This window comes from Narcine bancroftii, chromosome 3, assembly GCF_036971445.1.
Source record: "Narcine bancroftii isolate sNarBan1 chromosome 3, sNarBan1.hap1, whole genome shotgun sequence".
Taxonomy (NCBI): domain Eukaryota; kingdom Metazoa; phylum Chordata; class Chondrichthyes; order Torpediniformes; family Narcinidae; genus Narcine; species Narcine bancroftii.
In genome coordinates this window covers 2173203-2194648 of record NC_091471.1, presented here as the reverse complement: position 1 = coordinate 2194648, position 21446 = coordinate 2173203, and the positions used below count along the sequence as shown (strand labels likewise).

Below are 21446 nucleotides of genomic sequence, written 5' to 3'. Positions count from 1 at the left end.
TACTTTCGTTTCAAAGGTTTTAAAAGGTTCTCATCCTGTGATCACTGGTCTGGATCAGATTGGGTCTCCCACCACTGGGAACTATCACTCCTTCCTTTCCTCCCACCTCGAGTGAGCTACACGTCAGCCCACAATGTCTGCCCTGATCCCGCAATGGTGGGGGTGCGGGAAAAAAGGGAGGGAGAGAGGATAAAACAGGATCCCATTTGATGCGGAGCTGGAATTGTGGGCACAAAATTAAAACCAAATTGTATTTCTCTGCCCTGCCCAACCTGGGGATTTCAGGGCAGCACCGCCACAGATTGGGATTGGGAGGGGGAGTGGGTGAGAGAGGAGGGGGGGGGAGAAGAGAGAGAGGGGGAGAGAAGAGAGAGGGGGGGAGGGTGAAAGGAGGGAGGGAGAGAGCAAACCCGGACACTTCGTGGCTGGAAACTGGAAACAGGCACTTTTCCTTTCCCTTCTGTGTTTTGTTTCTTCCAGCTTATCTAAGACACTACGTTTAAAAATTTTTTTTTTCTCTCACCTGTCAGGAACATCTCAGTGCCCCCGGGTAACCAACCCCTCTTCCTCCAGCGGTCTACACATTTTCGGAGCATTTTTTGTTTTTCCAATGCCGCATTACTGGTATTTCGCTCCTCTAATTCCTGATTAATTTCCTTAATAACTTGGTCAAAAGTCTTAGCAGGCAACTGTACAGCCATAGCTGCGGGACCGCTTTCTAATGCCTGTTTTAATTTAGGTTTTTGTCTGTTTAGGGGATCTATGTCAACGAAAATTGCTTTTAAAAATGTCCCCTTGCAAGCTGGATGACTAATATCTTTTAAAAGAACAGTCTCGAAGTCTTGTCCTCCAATTGACTTCAGACTGTCCTGTATACTCTGATTGCTCGTTTTCCACTCTCTGTTTTCCCAAAGGGGTCTGAAAGTTAAATTACAACTAGAAAACCAAATATTTGGGCTATACTTTTGTCCTGTTTCCCTGTACCAATCTATGAATTTACGTAACTTTATCTCCTTGGTGATGTTGGGAATACCCTCATTTAACTTATCAAAAGTATTTCGAATAAACTGGGTGTCTCTTAGGAGTTTGTCAACTTTTTCATTAATATCTCCTACCTGATCCGGACACAGCTGTCGCAGCCTTCTGTCGTCATTCTTGTTCACCAGGCAGGCGTCCCTGAGTACTTTTTTTGTTGTCTCAAGGTCTCTAGTGTCTGCTGTGGTATTCCACCACGGCGAATTGGGGAAATAAATTCTTAACTTCTCAAGTGTACAGACATTATCATACCTACCGGACATTTATAAGTCAGTCTCTCAGATACAATTGAGGCCAATAAGCCTGAACCTTTGTTTTCTTTCAAAGCCCAACCTTCACGTGGGAGATTTCTCCTCTTAATAACCAGTTTAGGGCAGAAAACTCAGGTCCTCAATTGTTTATAGACCACCTTCTCACTCTATTGGACTTTGCAACGACACAATAAAGACTTTTAAACTCTAGTAGTTTCTTGCGAAGCACTTAATAAATGTCATTCAAACACCTTAAGGACTTTTATCTTGTCTGTAATCACTTACGTGTTACAATCCTGGCATGCGACCTTCAATTGTGGTCGTCTAATTTGTCCGATCTCCAGTTCTTACTGACAATCATAAAGATTTTTTAAAAAAAAAAGAGAATTTTGTTTAAAACAGGCTTCTCTGGACCTTTTTATCAGCCGGCTGAGATGATTGTCAGAAAAAACAGAAACCGTCGTCCAGTGTTCACTCACCCATCACGTCGGGGTCACCAAATTGTTAGGTCTGCTTTGTTCATGAATGAGTGAGACAAACACCAGGCTGAGTCGAAATCAGGGTTCTTTGTTCTTTATTACCGGATTGTAACACTTGCGACTAACAAAGTTAGTCGGAGAATGCATTCTGCCGTTATCAGCAAAATGGTGATTTTTTATACCCTTGGATACATGCTTAGAACATCATCATATCATTACTTGTCCAATGACTAAAACTGTTGCTATCCTTTCCCTGCTAGCTTCCTGCCTCTCAATCCATCAATGTCTCTCTTATCTTGTAAGTACAAGGATGCATTCTGTTACTCCTTAGTACTGGGTGACTCCTTCTCCGGTCCCATCTCATGATGTTTTACCTAACAGGAGTACAAGGACACCTCCCCTTCTTGTTACTGCCCTGTACAGGGTAACTCCCTACACATTCCCATCTCATGATGTTTTACCTTACACAAGGGTCCTACTATGTCCATGTGGATGTAGTCAAACTTTGGTTCTGTGGGCTTGAAATGCTGAGGTTGGGCCTTGATTGTTTGGCAGTGTTGTGAGCCCAAAGGACCCCAAAACCCAGCAGCAATAGAGATTCACCAAGACAAGTAATTACTTAAACAAAAGTTGTTTTTAATTATCTTTAAACATGAAAACTTAACACTATTAACTTAACTAACCCAACTTAATCCCTTTCTAATTCTAAGCGCATGTGTATGTAATGTCTGTGTAATTTAAGAAAAGTTCTTTGGTTCACAGTTCAATCTCACTTCTCATTCTTCCAAGTTCACTGGTTACAGGCAATTCTTATACTGTGCACAGAATTTAACATGTATAAAGTTCATCAGGGTTTGGTGCTCGAAAGGTAAATATTTACCACTCAGGAAGGTTCTCATAGGGTTTGCAGAGAGAGATTTGTTGCTGCATTTTGGAAAGGGTGCTAATAGGGGTGTATTACAGACCACCAAATGGGCCAAGAAAATTAGAGGAACAAATTTGTAAGGAGATAACGTATATGTGTGAGAATCATAAGGTAGTGATCATGGGAGATTTTAACTTCCCTCACATTGATTGGGATACCCACACAGTTAGAGGGCTGGATGGGCTAGAGTTCGTTAAATGTGTTCAAGATTGTTTTCTAAATCAATTAGTAGAAGAACCGACTCGGGACGGTGTAATACTAGATCTCCTGTTAGGGAATGAGCTAGGTCAGGTATCGGACATTAATGTTGGAGAACAAATTGGGTCTAGTGATCATAATTCTGTTAGTTTTCAGGTAGTTTTAGGGAAGAGCAAGAAGGGGCCTAAAGTTGAGGTTCTGGATTAGAGAAGAGCAAATTTCGAAGGAATAAGAAGGGATTTGGGGAGTATTGAGTGGGACAGGATATTTTCAGGTAAGGATGTAAATGAAAAATAGAGGATATTCAAAAAAGAAATTTTGAAGGTACAGAGTAGATATGTCCCAGTGAGGATCAAAGGAAAGGCTGGAAGTCATAGGGAGGCTTGGTTTTCGAGGAATATTGGAAATTTGGTTAGGAGAAAAAGGGAGGTGTACAAGAGGTATAAAGAGCAGGGAGCTGGGAAGTTGAAGGAGGACTACAAAGAGTGTAGAAAAAAATCTTAAGAAAGAAATTAGAAAGGCCAAAAAAAAGGCACGAAGAGGCTTTGGCAGACAGAGTAAAAATAAATCCAAAGGGTTTCTATAAGTACATTAAAAGTAAAAGATTAGTAAGGGATAAAATTGGACCTCTTGTAGATAGCGAGGGTAAGCTGAGTGAGAAGTCAGAGGAAATGGGGGAAATTTTGAATGATTTCTTTGCCTCGGTATTCACTAGGGAAAAAAATATTGAACCAGTTGAAGTAAAGAAAAATAGTGGGGAGGTCATGAAGCATATGAGGATAACTGAGGAGGTAGTGATGGCTGTGTTGAAAAAGATAAAGGTGGATAAATCTCCGGGACCAGACAAAATATTCCCAAGGACACTCAGGGAGGCTTGTGGACAGATAGTGGGGCCATTAACAGAGATATTTAGAATGTCACTGGCCACGGGGGTAGTGCCAAAGGATTGGAGGGTGGCGCATGTGTTTCCGCTGTTTAAGAAAAGGTCCAAATGTAAACCTGTGAATTATAGGCCCGTGAGTCTGAAGTCTGTGGTGGGCAAGTTGATGGAAAGTGTTCGGAGGGATGGTATTTACAAATATTTGGAGGTACAGGGATTGATAGGGAGTAATCAGCATGGTTTTGTCAGGAGTAGATCATGCTTGACAAACCTGATTGAGTTTTTCGAGGGGGTTACAAAAAAGGTTGATGAAGAGAAAGCTGTGGATGTCGTCTATTTAGACTTTAGTAAAGCTTTTGACAAAGTTCCCCACACGAGGTTAGGAAAAAAGGTGGAGGCATTAGGTATAAATGAGGAGGTAGTGAAATGGATTCAGCAGTGGTTGGATGAGAGGTGTCAGAGAGTAGTGGTAGAAAATTGTTTGTCCAATTGGAGGCCGGTGACTAGTGGAGTTCCTCAGGGTTCAGTCCTGGGTCCAATATTGTTTGTTATATATATTAACGATCTGGAAGAAGGGGTGGTGAATTGGATAAGTAAGTTTGCAGATGATACAAAGATTGGTGGTGTTGTGGACAGTGAGGAAGATTACCGTAGATTAAAAGGTGATTTAGGAAGGCTGGAGGTGTGGGCTGAGAAATGGCTGATGGAATTTAATACAGATAAATGTGAGGTGCTACATTTTGGAAAGGCAAATCTAAATAGGTCATATACATTGAATGGTAGGCTATTGAGGAGTGCAGAGCAACAAAGGGATTTAGGAGTTATGGTAAATAGTACCCTCAGGGCTGATACTCAGGTAGATGGTGTGGTGAAGAAGGCATTTGGAATGTTGGCCTTCATAAATCGGAGTATTGAATTCAAGAGTAGGGAGGTTATGATGAAATTGTACAAGGCATTGGTGAGGCCAAATTTGGAGTACTGTGTGCAGTTTTGGTCACCAAATTATAGGAAAGATATAAACAATTCTTGCAGAATTTTCTTGGCTATTAATACAACTGGGGCCTATATTCCCAAAGGATCGTATATTGAGCTTACGATCGAAAGAATACCTTTCTTGTTAAAGGCCGTTCTTTCAAAACAATTTTGAATTTGAAAACATCAGATTGAACACACCCTTGTGCCACTAGAATTTCTTCAGCAGGTAGAACATCACAATCCAAATCGAGATGTTTTATCTCCTTTGCTCTTTCTGCCTCAGGAATAACGGCCAACACATCTAGACTGTTGCTAATCTATTTCATAAGGAAGAAACCTCCTTTATTACAGATGTCCTTTAACCTGTGATAAAGATTTATTGCTTCTTTTTCTGAAGGCACTGAAGTGAGACAATCATCAACATGGAAATTATTCCTGATGCTGGCCATGGCTGGAGAACGAAATTGCTCTTTAAATTCAGATTATGCCGTTATGCAATTATTTTATTATCTGACGTACAAATTTCTCCTTTCTTCAAAGGTGATGGTCATCAATATGTGTAATGGTCATCAATATGTGTAATGGTGTGCAGTAATGGTCATCAACATGTGTAATGGTGTGCAGTAATGGTCATCAACATGTGTAATGGTGTGCAGTAATGGTCATCAACATGTGTAATGGTATACAATAATGGTCATCAACATGTGTAATGGTGTGCAGTAATGGTCATCAACATGTGTAATGGTGTGCAGTAATGGTCATCAACATGTGTAATGGTGTGCAGTAATGGTCATCAACCTGTGTAATGGTATACAATAATGGTCATCAACATGTGTAATGGTGTGCAGTAATGGTCATCAACATGTATAATGGTGTGCAGTAATGGTCATCAACATGTGTAATGGTATACAGTAATGGTCATCAACATGTGTAATGGTGTGCAGTAATGGTCATCAACATATGTAATGGTGTGCAGTAATGGTCATCAACATGTGTAATGGTGTGCAGTAATGGTCATCATGTGTAATGGTGTGCAGTAATGGTCATCAACATGTGTAATGGTATGCAGTAATGGTCATCAACATGTGTAATGGTGTGCAGTAATGGTCATCAACATCTGTAATGGTATGCAGTAATGGTCATCAACATGTGTAATGGTATGCAGTAATGGTCATCAACATGTGTAATGGTATGCAGTAATGGAACAGAACTTGAAACTAAATCCAGTAACTGCTTGTCCTTTCTGTGAGCCATTCAAGAAAATCATTTTTAAACTGTTGTTCCCACAGATTATTAAGTTTCACACCTGAAATTCTGTTGACATTCAGGTTGAATGACTCCTGATCATTATTCATTTTTCCTCCTAATGGTCTGTTAATCGTCCATCCGAGCAATGTTCTCACAGCATAAGGTTCGAGAGTTTTGGTACATCTATTCCAATTAGCATCTCGATTTTAGCAACAATCTTGGGTAAACAAATGTCTTTTAGATGATCCCACTGTTTGATATCGTCCTGATAGGAAATATTCTCCTTATTCACAGGCATAGTCTTCTGAGTGTATACACTGGGAAGATCACAAAATTCATTGCTATCCAATTCAGCAATGTCTAAACTTGAAACTATATGAGTTTCAATGTTCCTTTCATCATTTATTGTCTTCAATAAGATCTGGGATCTTTTAACATAAAGATTAAGTTTATTTATTAATTTAACAGTACAAAATGATGCAATAGTTCCTTTTGTAGCTTTAACCTGCACAGGAACTAATGAGAGAACTTTGTCAGCGGCCCCAGTCAGACTGTTTGTCTGAACCGAAGCTGAAGCATTTTCTTTGACTGTGTCTTTAGTCTTGGATTCAGATTGTTTGACTTCCTTCTCAACTTTACTTCGTTGAATATTCAGTAACTTGGGATCTTTTAAACTGCATATATGACAATTGAGTCACTTATTACAAGTTTTGCTGATGTGTCCTTTACACAAGCAACCAAAACATATTCCATTCTTCTATAATTCTTAATTTCTAGACATACTTTTTCTCGAATTTTTCTAAAGCATGCTTAACTTTGCAACATAAACAGTTTTTCTGAAAGGTCTGATCTTCCTTCTCCTCTGTTTCCTTGTTCTTTCTTGTGCTTGCATCTGACAATTACCTCAGCCTATAAGGTAATTTATTGACAATAATCAATGAATTATCAAGCAAATTTACCTCTTGCAAATGTACACGAATTCCCATTGCTTAACAACATCCTCTCAGAAAAAGTACATATTCTTGTAAAGCCTTTCCATCCTCTGATTTTATTGCTGACCAAGAAAGAATCTTGTCAATGTGGCCCTTGCGATTTTCTATTCGTCGCCGTAATGCTGATGCGATAATTCTTTTGCCCTTTTAAAACCTTATTCTGGATCCATATATTGGCAACTTTTGACTAACTCCTTCACCTGTCCTCCAGTAAACTGTTCCAGGTAATACCAACCCCTTCACCTGTCCTCCAGTAAACTGTTCCAGGTAATACAGACTCCTTCACCTGTCCTGTAAACTGTTCCAGGTAATACAGACTCCTTCACCTGTCCTGTAAACTGTTCCAGGTAATACAGACTCCTTCACCTGTCCTGTAAACTGTTCCAGGTAATACAGACTCCTTCACCTGTCCTGTAAACTGTTCCAGGTAATACAGACTCCTTCACCTGTCCTGTAAACTGTTCCAGGTAATACAGACTCCTTCACCTGTCCTGTAAACTGTTCCAGGTAATACAGACTCCTTCACCTGTCCTGTAAACTGTTCCAGGTAATACAGACTCCTTCACCTGTCCTGTAAACTGTTCCAGGTAATACAGACTCCTTCACCTGTCCTGTAAACTGTTCCAGGTAATACAGACTCCTTCACCTGTCCTGTAAACTGTTCCAGGTAATACAGACTCCTTCACCTGTCCTCCAGTAAATTGTTCCAGGTAATACAAACTCCTTCACCTATCCTCCAGTAAATTGTTCCAGGTAATACAGACTCCTTCACCTGTCCTCCAGTAAACTGTTCCAAGTAATACAGACTCCTTCACCTGTCCTCCAGCACCTGTCCTCCAGTAAACTGTTCCAGGTAATACAGACTCCTTCACCTGTCCTCCAGTAAACTGTTCCAGGTAATACCGACCCCTTCACCTGTCCTCCAGTAAACTGTTCCAGGTAATACAGACTCCTTCACCTGTCCTCCAGTAAACTGTTCCAGGTAATACCGACCCCTTCACCTGTCCTCCAGTAAACTGTTCCAGGTAATACAGACTCCTTCACCTGTCCTCCAGTAAACTGTTCCAGGTAATACCGACCCCTTCACCTGTCCTCCAGTAAACTGTTCCAGGTAATACCGACCCCTTCACCTGTCCTCCAGTAAACTGTTCCAGGTAATACCGACCCCTTCACCTGTCCTCCAGTAAACGGTTCCAGGTAATACAGACCCCGTCACCTGTCCTCCAGTAAACTGTTCCAGGTAATACCGACCCCTTCACCTGTCCTCCAGTAAACGGTTCCAGGTAATACCGACCCCTTCACCTGTCCTCCAGTAAACTGTTCCAGGTAATACCGACCCCTTCACCTGTCCTCCAGTAAACGGTTCCAGGTAATACAGACTCCTTCACCTGTCCTCCAGTAAACTGTTCCAGGTAATACCGACCCCTTCACCTGTCCTCCAGTAAACTGTTCCAGGTAATACCGACCCCTTCACCTGTCCTCCAGTAAACTGTTCCAGGTAATACCGACCCCTTCACCTGTCCTCCAGTAAACGGTTCCAGGTAATACAGACGATTTTTAGTGCTTTTAGTATTACTTTTAATGTTATGTTCAAAAGATTAATGAACATCAGGTATTGTAATGGATCTCCATTAAAAACTGGAATTTCCTTCTTAAATAAACCATATGAACCTTGTTGCTGCGCTAACATAGCAGAGATTTCATTTTGTTTTGCTATGAGTGATATTCTATTGTCTTGTCCACATGGCCTGTGACTGGTGTCTTGAGGTGAATGGAGAAATTGGATCTTGAACTGGTGCCATAGGTGTAGGACCTTGACTTCTAAGTGATGGCATTGGTGGCTGGTTCTCCGGCTACATGAAGAGACCTCGGTTCTTGAGTACAATCAACTCGCACGGTTGAACTTTTTTTTTGAAATACCCTCCTTTCGGGAAGATCCTTACTTTTACATAGTGCACTTTGAAGAGATCGATTGTCGCTAGCTCTTTCCACAGGATTGGTCATTATCATCTGAGCACTTAGCAATGACCCCCGTGGCTCCATGATCGAGTATAGTTTCTTGTGGTTGTGTTACCCATGGCCCTGCTGGAAGGTTACATGCTAGTCCATTGGGTCTGTCACTTTACGTGATAGATCTTGCAGAAGCCTCAGCTAATGCTTTCACTTTGGCCGTATTCATAGCTCTAGTCTTTTATCTTTTCAATAATATTTTTTGTTCTTCACTAGCCATCAAACTTCAATTGTTGTTTCTTGATTTGAATCTTCCTATCCTCTAAAGCAAATCTTTTCTCCAACCATTGTTGATGTGCACGGACAGTAGCCAAGTCTGTTTGTGCCTGAAGCAGGCGAAGCTGCACTTGCTCTCAATGCCTTTGAAGACTTTGAAGATCTTCTTGCACTCATAACCCTGGAAATACTATCATCAGGATTCACCTCTGAACTTTCAGATAGCGCTGACTAAATCTTCTGCATTTCACTTGGTATAGCACCAGTGGGGCTTTGGAACATACATTCATCTGTTCCAGTTCCACTAATCTTTAAGTCAGTGAATGAGGCCTGCAGTGCCTTGACAGAGTCTTCTTCTTGCTTGTTGAAGCCACTTCTTCTTTGCCTACTGGCTGCAACCTCCTGCCAAGTGCTGGCGATTAGCCTTGCTGGCTCAACTCACAATCAGTTCTTTGAGAAGAGCTGTTTGCTCAAGGTCTTTAGCCTGACTTTTTATCCATCTTGGGTTCTTCACACTGCAACCTGACTTCTGCCCCATCTTCTCCTGGTTCCTGCTGGAAGTGTAAATGAATTTTGTATCTTACTTGATCCCTTTAAGAGAGTTGCTGCTCGCTGAATTGTTTCTGTGGTTCTGCACGTGAGCTTTTTTAAAAATCTTAATGTTAATGTTTACAAGAAAATTTTCTGCCAGTTCTGCTACCAGGGTTGTGACTTATTTTTTCAAGAATGCAAACTGTCTGGTCAGCTTTTGGCTCAATTTCAAATTGCACAATTCTCAGAAATGTTCACACACTTCTGGAATATTCTATTATTTCAGCATGGATGTCTCTTGGCTTTAAATTAAGTTGCTAATTCTTTTAAACAAATTTTATGACCCTTTCTTCTGAACAAAGTTCACAAATAAAGTACTCTTTAAATCAAAATGTAGATGACATTTTCCTTATTCTAATAAGGAAATAATTTTCCAAAGTGAGAGCTGTGATATCCCAAATTTCGATCTCTTTAATCCAACAAATCAAACTCTGTGGCTGTTACTTTATGTAGTTTTAATTAATTGATAAAACAGATGTCTATAAAACGCAAAGATATATAGAGATACAAAGATACAAAACTTAAAGAGAAATTTCTCATGCTCACGCTTCCTTCACATCTTGCAGAAAAAGGGAAAGTCTTTAGCCTGAGCAGATATTCTGACATATCACATCATAGTCGTTATGGTAACACTACAAACAATAGTTCTCTTAAAGAGCCAGGCAAAAAATTAACTAAGAATCAAAAACACAAGATTTTAACCTTGACATTCCCTTCAACTTCAGGCCAGTGCCTCAGTAGTGGCATCCCTCCAACTTAAGAGTATGAATTGCTCTCGTTGCTGCGATGGTTGTGTGGCTGGTACGGACGAGTCTGTGGTCAGGGGAGAGGGGAGAACGCACTCTTGTTGAAGATGGCACAGACCCGAGTGTGGTCACTGTTCAGGGCTCAGTCCTATGGGACTCCTGCAGAAAAGTCTTGGGATTGGGAGGGCCTACCCAACAACACTGTTACAGCGCCAGTGATCGGGACTGGGGTTCGAATCCCACTCTGTCTGCAAGAAGTTTGTACATTCTTCCCATGTGGATGGGTTTTCCCCAGGGCTCCTCCCATCGTTCAAAATGGATCAGGGTGTAGGTTAATTGGACAGCATGAAATTATGAGCTGAAATGGCCTGTTATCATGCTGTATATTTAAATTTAAATTCAAAAATTTAATATAAAATATTTAAAAATTTAATTTAAATTTAAAAATGTAAATTTAAACCACACCCACCAGCTCAGTGTGAGCATTGACTTACAACCACTGGATTGTTTCCTCCTTGTTCACAAGGAGAGTTTTCCTGGCCCCAGGATCCATTCCAGTCACAGGTGGCTTGGTCACCTTGCCTTAGGAGCCCAGGGTGCGGTCTGTGAGGAGATGTGGGGTGAGTACCCCCACCCAAACCCAATGGGCAGGCTATGGGAGCACAGGTGTCACTAGCTTGCACCGTTCATCTTCATTGACCCAAACCGTTCACTCTCCTTCTCTCCACCCATGCTGCCTGACCTCTGCCTGACATGGTTTGTTTTCTGCGGGAGGTCGTCCTGCATCTTTTTGCCTGGACCAGTCCTGTCGTTGCCCTCCCTCAGCGTGCTCTGTGCATGAGCAGTTGGGAAGCCTGGTGTCCAGCTCAATGTCCCTGTGTCAGTGTTGGGCAGGGACTGTCCCATCCGAGCTTTGACTCTTGTCCTGAGAGTTGGCACCTCCGTACCAGGCAGTGATACAACCAGCCAGAATGCTCTACACGGTCCACCTGAAGAAGTTCACGAGATTCTTTGGTGACAAACCGAAACTCCTTAGACTCCTCACAAAGTTTAGCCGCTGGCGAGCCTTCTTCATGATGGATTCAACATGGAGGCTCCAGGACAGATCCTCGGAGATGTTGTAACCCAGGAATTTAAAGTTCTCGACACTCTCCATTACCAAGCCCTCTATGAGGACTGGGTCGTGTTCCCCTGACTTCCTCCTGAATTTCCAGTGTTTCGTCACAGTTTAAATTAGGACAGTGCAATCTGGTCGACATGGCAACATGGTGGAAAAGCCCTTTGTGGTTTCTTTCAGCGGAGACAGGAAATGTGACATTTTATGTGGTGTGTTACACAAGTCCAATGATATAACACTGGCAATAGGCTGAATGGTTGATGTGTCAGAATCATTAACATTTTACATTCATTAACAAAATCTAATATCACACTGTGAACAAGGTTCACGGTGTGAATTGGAAAAGTCTGCAGATTGTAATAAAAACACTGAGGAACTCAGCTGGTCTGGCAGTGTCCACGGGAGGTAAAAATACCCAAAGTTTTGGGCCTGATTCCTTACTCAAGATTGGGGGGGGCATGGTTGGCAGAGGGGGCAGCGCAGTTAGCGCTATGCTGTTACAGTGCCAGCAACTGGGACCGGGGTTCGAATCCCGCGCTGTCTGTAAGGAGTTCTCCCCGTGTCCGCGTGGATTTTCCCCGGGGACCCTGGTTCCTCCCACCATTCAAAATGTACGGGAGGTGTAGGACATTTGGCTATAACTGGCTGTCACGGGCTCGTGGGCCAGAAGGGTCAGTTACTATGCAGTACGCCTAACTTTAAACGAGAAAGAAGATGGTCACCTCTATGAAAAGCAAGAACAGACCAACAGACAAAAGGTGTTAATTGATTTAAAGTGAGGAGAACTTCTCCAGGGTAGGCATCCCTTGAGGAGATTTCACATTTTTTGTCCGTTGATCTGTATTCCTCTCCCTCCCATTCTTCCCTATTCACCAGATGTAATACAGGCCGCCTGCCTGCTTTGCTTGTTACACACACCTTGTGGAAGAGCTCAGGCCCGAAACATCGGTAATATATCTTTACCTCTACGGACACTGCGAGAGCTGGGCTCCTCCAACATTTCTGTGTGTTCTTACTACAATCCCAGCATTTGCAGAGTTTCAAGTCTCACTAGATCCAGAGATAACACTAACTTGTGTGGAGATGGGGAATAAGAGGAGATAGAAACCGTTGGTGGGATTGTAACTGGCGGCCTCGCATTGAGCACGCTGTTCAATGTTCAAGTTCAATTTAATTTGTCATCCGGTTGTAATAGTGCAACCTGACGAAACAGCGTTCTCCGGTCCTCGGTGCAACACACTGCAAACACACATACAGACATAACAGAAAAATTTAGATATAATATTTAAATGAATATTATTGCTAAATAAATAGTTGAGTCACAGAGAGTTGTGTGGAGGAGGGGGGTCTGTTCATTTACATCATCGAGAACTGGTACACCAATGTCTCTTTTGTGAAGACCTTCTGCTCAGCAGTGATAAGATACCTCCTGGTGAAATGCAGACCCTTCCTCCTGCACAGCGAATTCTCAACGACACTGATCGCCACAGTCTACGTTCCACCTTCAGCTAATGAGAGTGAAGCCATGAAGGAGCTTCTGCAAATCCAAGACTTCCCACCCTGATGATGCCAACCTGAAAACGGTCTTACCAACAGCATGTGAGCTGCTCCACCAGAGCAGAGAACACCCTGGATCGGGTGTACACCCACGTCCCTGGTGTGTACAAGGCTGCACCTCACCCCTACCTTGGTTACTCGGATCACATATCTGTCCTGCTAACCTCGATGTACAGACCACTGGCAAAACAAACTAGGTCAGTTCACGGGGAGATCAGGACGTGGCTAGGGGAGTGGGCATTGCAACACTACAAGACTGCTCTGAGACCACGGGCTGGAGCTGTTTCAGGGAGGTGAACGCAAACAATGGCCATGTAAATGTAGAGGAGCACACGAGCTCAGTGACTCACTACATCAACAAGTGCAATGAGGATGTCACCGAGAACAAATGATTCACGACCAGGGCTACTCAGAAACCATGGTTGGATGCAGAGATCTGGGCCCTTCTCACAGCTTGTGATGCTTCCTTCAGGGCAGGGGATGAGATGGCACTAAGATTAACCAGGGCTGAACTCTCCCATGCAATCCAGAAGGCAAAGCGGGGGTACACACAGAAGATCCACAGACAGCTGTGAGACACCAGCGACACGGGACGCAAGTGGCAAGGAATCAAGACTATAATGGATCACAAGGCAACCTTAAGAGTTAAAGGCAATGACACCTCCCTTCTGGACAGACTGAACACCTTCTATGCACGGTTTGATGAGAAGAACAGGATGATGCCAAAGAAAGCTCCGTGTTCCCCTGCATAGTCGCGCCCAAGGTGAGGAGAACCTTATCCAAGGTGAACCCACACAAGGCGATGGAACCAGACAAATGTACTTAATCAGGCCAATTGACAGACATCTTCATGGACATCTTCAACACCTCACTGCAGCAGTCCATCATTCCCACAGAGTTCAAGACAGCCATCTTCAGCCCAGTACTCAAGAGGGCGACAGTAACAGGCCTCAATGAGTGTGGCACTGACCTCCATGATTATGAAATGCTTCGACCTTCTGGTGATGGATCAAATTGAAGCACCTCCCAGGGACTCTGGACCCATTTCAATTAGCCTATAGATAAAACCGTTCCACAGATGATGCTACAGCCTTGTCCCTTCACTCCATCCTGGCCACACCTGGAGAATGACGCCTCATACGCCAGGATGCTGTCATTGAAATGCTGTGTCATGAAATGGTGCGAAAGGAACAACCCGAGTCTCAACGCAGACAGGATGAAGGAGATGATCGTGGACTTCAGGATGACCATCGACAACTCTGTAGCAGAGGGCAGCAGGTTCTAACTCTGATGTTTGAATGCTATTCATGGACTTTCTACACTCTTGTCCCCTCTAAGATGATAACCAAACTTTGTCCGCATGGTATCAGCCCAACCCTTTGTAATTGGATTTTGGACTTTCTAACTAACAGACCTCAATCTGTTAAACTGGACAATATTTTCTCTTCCATTCTTACCTTGAATACCAGCGTGCCCTAGGGTGTGTTGACCCCATTTTGTATTCCTTCTTTACTTCCAGCTGTGTTCCTATGTATAGCACAAATTTAATGATCACGTTTGCAGATGGTGGTAGGCCTGAATAAAGGGGATGATGGAATGGCCTATAGAGTTGAGTGCGGGCTCAATTTTAACATTGAAGAGGAATTTGAACAGGGACATGGAGGGTGATGGACTGCATGCAGGTCAGTGGGACAAGGCAGAAAAAAATGGTTCAGAACAGACTTCTTCTTTGGCTTGGCTTCGCGGACGAAGATTTATGGAGGGGGTAAATGTCCACGTCAGCTGCAGGCTCGTTTGTGGCTGACAAGTCCGATGCGGGACAGGCAGACACAGTTGCAGCGGTTGCAGGGGAAAATTGGTTGGTTGGGGTTGGGTGTTGGGTTTTTCCTCCTTTGTCTTTTGTCAGTGAGGTGGGCTCTGCGGTCTTCTTCAAAGGAGATTGCTGCCCGCCGAACTGTGAGGCGCCAAGATGCACGGTTTGAGGCGATATCAGCCCACTGGCGGTGGTCAATGTGGCAGGCACCAAGAGATTTCTTTAGGCAGTCCTTGTACCTCTTCTTTGGTGCACCTCTGTCTCGGTGGCCAGTGGAGAGCTCGCCATATAACACGATCTTGGGAAGGCGATGGTCCTCCATTCTGGAGACGTGACCTACCCAGCACAGTTGGATCTTCAGCAGCGTGGATTCAATGCTGTCGGCCTCTGCCATCTCGAGTACTTCGATGTTGGAGATGAAGTCGCTCCAATGAATGTTGAGGATGGAGCGGAGACAACGCTGGTGGAAGCTTTCTAGGAGGCGTAGGTGATGCCGATAGAGGACCCATGATTCAGAGCCGAACAGGAGTGTGGGTATGACAACGACTCTGTATACGCTAATCTTTGTGACGTTTTTCAGTTGGTTGTTTTTCCAGACTCTTTTGTGTTGTCTTCCAAAGGCGCTATTTGCCTTGGCGAGTCTGTTGTCTAGCTCGTTGTCGATCCTTGCATCCGATGAAATGGTGCAGCCAAGATAGGTAAACTGGTTGACCGTTTTGAGTTTTGTGTGCCTGATGGAGATGTGGGAGGGCTGGTAGTCATGGTGCGGAGCTGGCTGATAGAGGACCTCAGTTTTCTTCAGGCTGACTTCAAGGCCAAACATTTTGGCAGTTTCCGCAAAACAGGACGTCAAGCGCTGAAGAGCTGGCTCTGAATGGGCAACTAAAGCGGCATCGTCTGCAAAGAGTAGTTCACGGACAAGTTGCTCTTGTGTCTTGGTGTGAGCTTGCAGGCGCCTCAGATTGAAGAGACTGCCATCCGTGCGGTACTGGACGTAAACAGCGTCTTCATTGTTGAGGTCTTTCATGACTTGTTTCAGCATCATGCTGAAGAAGATTGAAAAGAGGGTTGGTGCAAGAACGCAGCCTTGCTTCACGCCATTGTTAATGGAGAAGGGTTCAGAGAGCTCATTGCTCTATCTGACCCGACCTTGTTGGTTTTCGTGCAGTTGGATAACCATGTGGAGGAACTTTGGGGGGCATCCGATGCGCTCTAGTATTTGCCAAAGCCCTTTCCTGCTCACGGTGTCGAAGGCTTTGGTGAGGTCAACAAAGGTGATGTAGAGTCCTTTGTTTTGCTCTCTGCACTTTTCTTGGAGCTGTCTGAGGGCAAAGACCATGTCAGTAGTTCCTCTGTTTGCGCGAAAGCCGCACTGTGATTCTGGGAGAATATTCTCGGCGACACTAGGTAATATTCTATTTAGGAGAATCCTAGTGAAGATTTTGCCTGCAATGGAGAGCAGCGTGATTCCCCTGTATTTTGAGCAGTCTACGAGTTTCTACGAGGCTCTAAAGGCTGTGTACGGCCCCTCACCCCAAGTCCAAAGCCGGCTGCGCAGCTCAGACGGCAAAGTCCTCCTCAGCGACAAGATCTCCATCCTCAACCGATGGTCAGAACACTTCCAATCTCTTTTCAGTGCCAACCGCTCAGTCCAAGATTCCGCCCTGCTCCAGCTCCCTCAACAGCCCCTAAGGCTAGAGCTGGATGAGGTCCTCACTCAGGATGAGACATATAAGGCAATCGAGCCACTGAAAAGTGGCAAAGCAGCAGGTATGGATGGAATCCCCCCCAGAGGTCTGGAAGGCTGGCGGCAAAACTCTGCATGCCAAACTGCATGAGTTTTTCAAGCTTTGTTGGGACCAAGGAAAACTGCCTCAGGACCTTCGTGACGCCACCATCATCACCCTGTACAAAAACAAAGGCGAGAAATCAGAACAGACTAGAAGGGCTGAAAAAGCCTGTTTCTGTGCTGTAATGTTCCATGGTTCAGTTTGAGAGTTCAACATGAAGCTGGCCTTGGTTAGAACAAGGATACCTGCCATTCAGGAGTGTGGGCAAGTGCCTTGTGTAGATTGAAGGCAGTGTGGTCTGCAAGGACACAGTAAGATGCATTGTTCTTATAGAACACAGAACATTCCAACGCAGTTCAGGCCCTTCGATCCACGACGTTGTGCCAACCCATGTATGTTCATTATTGTACTTCAAATAATGAGTTGAGTCGGTAGATGCAGTGAACCAAAACAAATACTTTACTGACAAGATAAACACATTCACATTACTGGGAAGGAGGAGAGCTTGCAGCTTGCGTCCACAACCTTCTGTATACTCCTTACCAAAGCACATGCGCAGTACACCACTGTAAATATAGAGGCCGCAGCAGAAGTAGAACAGCCTTAACAACAGGTGCCTATGATGTAAATGTTCTCTAGCATCAACCCAACCCTTCCCTACCTCACAGCCAGAACCCTCCATTTTTCTCACATCCATGTACCTGTCTGCGAGTCTTTGAAATGCCCCCATTGCTCCAGTCTCCACCACCACCTCTGGCAATATATTCCAGGCACCCTCTCTGTTTCAATAAAAAACATACCCCTGACACCTCCTAAAACTTTCCTGCACTAACCTTAAACCGATGTTCTCTGGAATTGGCCATTGTCGCACTAGGCCAAAGGTACTGGCATCCCACCTTATCTAAGCCCCTCATAATCTTAGAGAATTCTGTTGTAGCCCTGATTTTTACAAAGGCCTAGAGAAATGTACAGTTAAACAGTGTAAGGCCATCATCTCCTGACAGCATGGAGCCCACTCATGATCCTGATAACAGCAAGAAGGCACCTGTCCTCGAATCTAGGGGTTTGTTTTTACAACTTCTTGTTTAGTGGCACGATTGGCATAGAGGTCAGCACAACGCTGTTACAGCGCCAGCGATCAGGCCTGCGGTTTGAACCCCGCACTGTCTGTAAGGAGTTTGTACGTTTTCCCCATGTCTGCATGGGTTTTCTCCAGGGGCTCCTATTTTCTCCCACCGTTGAAAATATACCGGGGGGTGTGTGTCAATTGGGTGTAATTGAGCAGCACAGACATGTGGCCTGAAATGGCCTGTTACCATGCTGTATGTCTAAATTAAAATTTTTCTAAAAATAAATGAAAATATCAAACACCCTGACAAGAGGGGGTAGTAGAGAATGTGGCTGGGGTGGGTCATTTGGCTGCTCTCCCAAGACAAGGGGAGGTGCAGGTGGTTTTGGGAGGGGGTGTGAGTGGGTGACGATCTGAGCCACATTGTGGTCTTGAGCAAAGCAGTTCCCACCCATCATGGTGCTGCATCTGGACAGAACTGTCCGTGCTGCGCCTGGAGAAGGTAGATAAGGACTCCAGGGACTTGCCACCTATCCCCAGACTGTGCTCGGGATAGTCGGGGATGGGGGGAGTGGGTGGCGCTCTGGAAGATCCACATCTTCCAGGAGTCAGCAGGCCTCTTAACATCCTCTCACTCTATTGTCTGAGAACAAAGAGGGAGATAAACGGCAGATAAATAAATGCAGTCTGATACATGATGTGTTCTTTTGAAGTCACAGCGCAGGGACAGGACACAGATCTAGAAATAAAATGTAAGAATGTAGGAATCCCATGATATGGTCTGTGATGATGACCCACCCTGCAAAGATGCTGCTGTTTGCTTTCATCCCAACCTAACTGCAACATCTGCTTTTCCAGATGAAGAGAGATGTGCTGCAAGAGATGAAGTATGTCGAGTTGGTGCTGGTGGCAGACAATGCAGAGGTACGTGGTTCATCCCGCATCAGTTCCACCCAGAGGCCTCTCCGCCATAGACCACAAGACATAAGAGCAGAAATAGGCCATTCAGCCAATCGGGTCTGCCCCACCATTTAATCATGAGCTGATCCATTTCCCCATTCAGCCCCACTGCCCGGCCTTCTCCCCATAACCTTTGATGCCCTGGCTACTCAGGAACCTGTCAATCTCTGCCATAAATACACCCAATGACCCAGCCTCCACAACAGATTGCGGCAACATCTTCCACAGATTTACCATCCTCTGGCTGAAGAAATTCCTCCGCATCTCTATTCTAAGTGGACACCTTTCAATTCTGAATTTGTGCCCTCTTGTCCTAGACTCCCCCACCAGGGGAAACAACCTTTCCACATCTATTCTGTCCACGCCTTTTAACATTCAAAATGTTTCAATGATATGTCCCCTCATTTTCCTAAATTCCAACGAGTACAGGCCAAGACCGTCAAACGCTCCTCATACGATAACCCTTTCATTCAAGGAATCATCCTTGTGAACCTCCTCTGAACCCTCTCTAACATCAGCACAAATTTTCTTAAACAAGAAGCCAAAACTGCTCACAATTTAGAGGTCCCACCAGGGCCTTCTAAACCTCCAACATCACATCCCTGCTCTTATATTTGATTCCTCTTGAAATAAATGCCAGTGTTGCATTTGCCTTCTTCACTGGCTGAACCTGCCAGTTTACCTTCAGGTAATCCTGCACAAGGACCCCCCAGCTCCCTTTGCATCAGAGAATTTTCAATTTTCTCCCCATTTAGAAAATAATCTGCCCGTTTATTTTTTCTACCAAAGTGGGCGACCGTGCACTTTCCGACATTGTAATGCCACTTCTCTGCCCAATTTCTTCATCTGACCATGTCCTCTGCAGCCTCTGCGTTCCCTCAACACTCCCTGCTCCTCCACCCACCTTCGTATCGGCTGCAAACTTGACCACAAAGTCATTCATTCCATTATCCAAATCATTCATATCCACATAAAAAGAAGTGGCCCCACCAGCAACTGGCAGCCAATCAGAGAGAGTAGATGGAGTTGTTTTCACAGAGAGCAGCACAGGAACAGGCCCTTTGGCCCACATCTTCACTGAGGAAGATGCTATCCCATGCCTGTCCCCTTCATTCCCTGCCTGTTCAGGTGCCTGGTTAAACACCTCTTTAACATTGCTGCCATATCTGTTTCCATACCTCCTGTGCCAGGTGCTCCAGCCCCCCTACCCACCACTCTCTGTGTATAAAACCGGGTGGAGGAACAAGGAAAGGTTTTAACAGGGAGAGCTGGTTGCCTGGAGGTGTGGAAGCAGATAGAATAGCCACATTTTCAAACTCTCCCTCCTCACCTTAAAGCTAGTTCCACTCTGGATACAAGACTCCAGTGACCTGACTCCAGTGACCTGACTCCAGTGACCTGACTCCAGTGACCTGACTCCAGTGACCTGACTCCAGTGACCTGACTCCACCTCAGCCTCTGAAGGTCCAGAGTAAATAACCCAAGTTTGTCCAACTTCACCTGATAGCTTATAAACTCTGAATATCGACATCCTGGTGAACCTCCTCTGCGCCCTCTCCACATCCTGGTGTCCAGAACTGGACACAATGATCGAGGTGTGGCTTAATCAAAATGTTACGCAGGTGCCACACAACTTGTAGGATCTTCTACTTGGTGCCCAGACTGATGAAGGCAATGAGATTCAAGATTCAATGTATTGCCATGTAATAAAGACAGTATCATATTACACAATATCTGTTTTCATCTGCTCTAAGGCAGAGAGATTCACCATCGGCAAAAATTGCCTGAAGCACCTCTTAAAGTCACAGAAAGAGAAGCAAAAGAGAATTTCCCCAGAGACACCAAATGCCTATGGTTTTGCCTCCAGCATTCCCACAGCCACAGAGTCCAATTGAAGCCTTTGACAACCCAAGCTCCAGATCTGAACCTCCAACATGGTCAGCAACCCTTCAGCACCCTCTCGCATCCCAGTTCCAATTCCTGGTACCCCTTCAGCCAGTTTCAATCCAGTCTCCAGCAGCCCGCAACCTGCGTGGGTACCTCAAGTCTCCAGCAGCCCATCACCTGCGTGGGTTCCTCGCCTCGAGTCTCCAGCAGCCCATCACCTGCGTGGGTTCCTCGCCTCGAGTCTCCAGCAGCCCGCAACCTGCATGGGTTCCTCGCCTCGAGTCTCCAGCAGCCCGCAGCCTGCGTGGGTTCCTCGCCTCGAGTCTCCAGCAGCCCGCAGCCTGCGTGGGTTCCTCGCCTCGAGTCTCCAGCAGCCCGCAGCCTGCGTGGGTTCCTCGCCTCGAGTCTCCAGCAGCCCGCAGCCTGCGTGGGTTCCTCGCCTAGAGTCTCCAGCAGCCCATCACCTGCGTGGGTTCCTCGCCTCGAGTCTCCAGCAGCCCGCAACCTGCATGGGTTCCTCGCCTCGAGTCTCCAGCAGCCCGCAGCCTGCGTGGGTTCCTCGCCTCGAGTCTCCAGCAGCCCGCAGCCTGCGTGGGTTCCTCGCCTCGAGTCTCCAGCAGCCCGCAGCCTGCGTGGGTTCCTCGCCTAGAGTCTCCAGCAGCCCGCAGCCTGCGTGGGTTCCTCGCCTCGAGTCTCCAGCAGCCCGC

At 45.1% G+C, this 21446-nt stretch overlaps 1 protein-coding gene across 7 annotated transcripts in view; it reads left to right on the top strand.

The window, feature by feature from the left end:
* The window catches only part of LOC138756927 (disintegrin and metalloproteinase domain-containing protein 19-like), a 173790-nt gene that overhangs the window by 48130 nt on the left and 104214 nt on the right, over nt 1-21446 (top strand). For all 7 annotated transcript variants that reach the window (XM_069923357.1, XM_069923361.1, XM_069923360.1 and 4 more), the window contains exon 8: nt 18751-18816. In XM_069923357.1, coding sequence (XP_069779458.1) covers nt 18751-18816 — 66 coding nt within the window. The remainder of the gene's footprint in view (nt 1-18750; nt 18817-21446) is intronic.